Source organism: Mandrillus leucophaeus, unplaced genomic scaffold (genome assembly GCF_000951045.1).
Source record: "Mandrillus leucophaeus isolate KB7577 unplaced genomic scaffold, Mleu.le_1.0 Scaffold23, whole genome shotgun sequence".
In the NCBI taxonomy this organism is placed as follows: domain Eukaryota; kingdom Metazoa; phylum Chordata; class Mammalia; order Primates; family Cercopithecidae; genus Mandrillus; species Mandrillus leucophaeus.
Genome location: NW_012102365.1, coordinates 789,824 through 794,081, shown reverse-complemented (window position 1 = coordinate 794,081; position 4,258 = coordinate 789,824). Strand labels below are relative to the sequence as shown.

Below are 4,258 nucleotides of genomic sequence, written 5' to 3'. Positions count from 1 at the left end.
AAAAAAAAAAAAAAAAAAAAAAAGGGCACTAATTCCTGACCTCTAGCCAACTGCTGACACACAGGAACTGGGGCGCAATATTGTTGGATCTGTTGATCTTGCAAGAAAACCAAACATCAGGATTTTTATACAAATTTTGCTTTTCGGCCGGGCGCAGTGGCTCATGCCTATGATCCCAGAACTTTGGGCGGCCGAGGCGGGTGGATCACAAGGTCAGGAGTTTTAAGACCAGCCTGGCCAACATGGTGAAACTCAGTCTCTACTAAAAATAAAGAAAAATTAGCCAGGTGTGGTGGCGGGTGCCTGTAATCCCAGCTACTTGGGAGGCTGAGGCAGGAGAATTGCTTGAACCCAGGAGGCAGAGGGTGCAGTGAGCCGAGATCATGCCACCGCACTCCAGCCTGGGTGACAGAGTGAGACTCTGTCTCAAAAAAAAAAAAAAATTGTTTTTCAAAGCAAACCAAAAAGACTTTTTTTGAGCCAAACAAAACTTACTTGGAGCCAGACACGGTGGCTCAAGCCTGTAATCCCAGCACTTTAGGACGCTGAGGTGGGCAGATCACTTGAGGCCAGGAGTTCGAGACCAGCCTGGCCAACATGGTGAAACCCCAACTCTACTAAAAATACAAAAAAAATAAAATAAAATAACCAGGCGTGGTGGCAGGTGCCTATAATCCCAGCTACTTTGGGAGGCTGAGGTGGGAGAATCGCTTGAACCCAGGAGGCGGAGGTTGCAGTGAGCCAAGATTGCACCAGTGCACTCCAGTCTGGGCAACAGAATAAGACTCCATCTCAAAAAAGAAACCACAAAAAACAAAACCCTTATCTGGCTTGGAGCAGCTTTGAGTTGTCTCCCATAACACAAATGGACTCCTTAGCCTATTTTTCCTCACCTGGGAGGGCTCTTCCCTGACTGCTTCCTCATCAACACTTCTTCTTTTTCTACTTCTGTCTCCCACATACAGCCTTTCCATCCCCCAAAATCCATTCAAGTTATGCAGCTTGTTCTTCCAAACATACCACTGCAGTGGTTCCCCAAGGAGATACTTCCCATTCCCTGGACTGCTTGAGATCCCTTGGCATTTGTTTGTGAGCATGTGTGGGGCTTGTATAAAGGTTACTGACTCATGAATTCATTACTGCCTGCTGCTTGACAGCCTGTGGCTGAAAAACAAAACCAAGCTGACTGGCCCCAATCTCAAACCTGTCTTAGGCAGATACAATATTGCTGTGATTCCTAGAGAAAAAGCTGAGGGAAGATTTGGGGAAGATGGGAGATAATAGTCTTCAAATGGCTGAAAGACAACCCTAATAATAATTAAGAACTGCTAGACATTATGCTAACTGCTTTATATTAATGTCTCATTTAATTCTCATAACAATTCTATAGTTGTTAAAGTCACATGATTACTAAATGATAGAACAGGACTTTCAGACCAGGTGCAGTGGCTCAGGCCTATAATCCCAGCACTTTGAGAGGCTGAGATAGGTGGATCACCTGAGGTCAAGAGTTTGAGACCAGCCTGGCCAGTATGGTAAAATCCCATCTCTATTAAAAATATAAAAATTAGCCATGTGTGGTAGCACATGCCTGTAACCCCAGCTACTTGGGAGGCTAAGGCAAGAGAATTGCTTGAACTTGGGAGACGAAGGCTGCAGTGAGCCAAGACTGTGCCATTGCACTCCAGCTGGGTGACAGAGCAAGACTCCGTCTCAAAAAAAAGAACAGGAATTTCAGGTTTCTTTCTTTTTTTTTTTTTTCTTTTTTTGAGACGGAGTCTCGCTGTGCTCCCAGGCTGGAGTGCAGTGGCGTGATCTCGGCTCACTGCAAGCTCCGCCTCCCGGGTTCACGCCATTCTCCCGCCTCAGCCTCCTAAGTAGCTGAGACTACAGGCGCCCGCCACCACGCCCGGCTAGTTTTTTGTATTTTTAGTAGAGACGGGGTTTCACCATGTTAGCCAGGATAGTCTCAATCTCCTGACCTCGTGATCCACCCGCCTCGGCCTCCCAAAGTGCTGGGATTACAGGCTTGAGCCACCGCGCCCGGCCAAGAACAGGAATTTCAGCCACGTTTGTCTGCCTCTAGAGCCCAAACTCCTTTTGTTTTTTTTTGAGACAGAGTCTCATTCTGAACTTTTTTTTTTTTTTTTTTTGAGACAGTCTCGTTCTGTCACCCAGGCTGGAGTGCGGTGGCACAATCATGACTCACTGCAGCTTTGACCTGGGCTCAAGAAATTCTCCCACTTCAGCCTGTACAGGTGAACACCACCAAGCCCGGCTAATTTTTGCATTTTTTTGTAGAATCAGGGTTTTGCCATGTTGCCCAGGCTGGTCTCAACTCCTGAGCTCAAACAGTCTGCCCACCTCGGCCTCCCAAATTGCTGGGATTACAGGCCTGAAGGACCAGGCCCAGCCCCCAAGCTCTACTGCCAGATCAAAGAATATATCAAAGATTAACCTATTTAAATCCAGAGGACAGTACAAGGAACAGTGGATCAACATTCCAAGGAAACAAATTTCAGTTCTCTATAAGGAATACTTAGCAGTCTAGGCAGCCCACTGATATTGAGAGGCCTCGGCTTCCTGAAAATGTCAGAGTTAGGACAAAAGTCTACCAGAAATGTAGACCTGGAAGTTACCATTCTAAGACTCTTTGGTTTCCTTGCTAAATTCCACGAATTTAAATCATGAATTGCTCAACTTTATTAACAGATTTTGATACAAGATTATCCAACTGACCAGAAGGCCAACTGGTGCTCTGGGCCATTGCTCACCTTTATGATGTTGGCACAGAACCGCTCCCAAAGTGACAGCTCTCCTTCCTTGATCCATGACATAGTTCTTTTCCAATCAGAAGATCACCCCAGAACAACTAAACACCAGCCAGGTAATCTTGGATAAACAAGAAAGAAAATAAGAAGCCACCAAGGTTTGCAAAGAGCTATAACTGACTTCTGGGGAATCAGATGGACTGTGGAGAGCAGCCAGCATTAGAATCCAAAGACACTGGTCTAAGCCTATAATCTTTTACCACCCACAGTTTTATAAGGCAATGAGACCTCTGGGGGGCAAAAGCCTTTCCTCGGTTCTCGTGCCTTTGCAGACCTGTTCCCATTCCCATTTCCTCAGTATCTGCACTGACTTCTTCTGAACATCTAAGTCAGCTTCCTGCCACATCATGGTGCCCACATCTTGATCATTCCCTGTTTCTTCCTTCTCCATCTTCCCTCAAGCTGTTTCCCACTCTGCGCTCCCAGTTACTAACCCCTTCAGTTATCGCACCGCCAGTACTTCACGCCTCAGTGGTCTCCTGATTATCCCCTCAGTCGTCCCTTTGCTTCTCCCGCAGCTGCTCCCCGCCCAGTCACCCTCTTCTCCTCTAGTTCACCCCTTCAGTTCAGTGGCACCTGATTCGCTCCGCCGGGCGCGTCCCCACCGCTTCAGTGGGCCGGCACTTCCTCACGACGTGGCGCTAGAAGAACACGTCATCTTTGGGCGCTGCGACACGCCCCCTCCGTCACCCAAGTTGGGAGGCCCTGCCCTGCGCCTGCGCCTGCGGGCTAGAGGGAGGGCAGTTCTCAGTCCCGGGGTGTGGAAGCCGGCGAGGGTGAGAGCCAGGCTCACGTGACCCAGCGGGGCGGGAGGCTGTGTTCCAGGCCACGTGCTGGGGGACCAGCTGGGGAAGACGGGGTTGAGCCCAGCGTGGGGAGCGGAAGGGTCGGTAGACTCACAGATTGGGAGGCCTCTGGAAAACGCGCCAGTGAAATGAGCCAGGGGGAAGAATCGAGGCGCTTCTCGGCCTTTGAAGGCAGCTTAGGACTGCTGAGAAATGGGGTAAGGCAGCGTCCTCACCTGGGAATGCCGCAGAACCGGGCTTCATTAGAGCACTGGTACATACTCTTAAAAATTATCTCGTTACGTTTCGTGTTTTATTTAGTGGATTCAATCGTCTAGGAAGAAGTTTCTAGCCGCAGCCAATCTTACAGACGCGCAGAATATTAATCTATTTTGTGCCAATTTAAGGCACGCGTATTTTAGGATTTGTGGATTACCAAGACCTGTCCCAACGAACTCAGGAGAAGCGGTAAGGCCAGAAGGATCTCTGCCATAAGAATGACTTCTAGGCCAGACGCGGTGACCCACGCCTGTAATCCCAGCACTTTGGGAGGCGGAGGCGAACGGATCACCTGAGGTTAGGAGTTCGAGACCAGCCTGGCCAACATCGTGAAACCCCCGTCTCTACTAAAAATACAAAAAA

The 4,258-nt window shown here is 48.7% G+C and overlaps 1 protein-coding gene across 8 annotated transcripts in view; it reads right to left on the bottom strand.

The window, feature by feature from the left end:
• Positions 1-3,564, bottom strand: part of DHDDS (dehydrodolichyl diphosphate synthase) — a 63,612-nt gene extending 60,048 nt beyond the window's left edge. For 4 of the 8 annotated variants that reach the window (XM_011981648.1, XM_011981650.1, XM_011981653.1 and 1 more), the window contains exons 1-2: positions 3,408-3,564; positions 2,775-2,892 (exon numbers count right to left, since the gene is read on the bottom strand). In XM_011981648.1, coding sequence (XP_011837038.1) covers positions 2,775-2,837 — 63 coding nt within the window. In that variant the 5' untranslated portion in view covers positions 2,838-2,892; positions 3,408-3,564. Of the gene's footprint in view, positions 1-2,774 lie in introns of all 8 variants that reach the window. The other 4 variants (XM_011981651.1, XM_011981652.1, XM_011981654.1 and 1 more) reach the window with 2 other exon arrangements.
• Between the last annotated feature and the right edge of the window lie 694 nt (positions 3,565-4,258).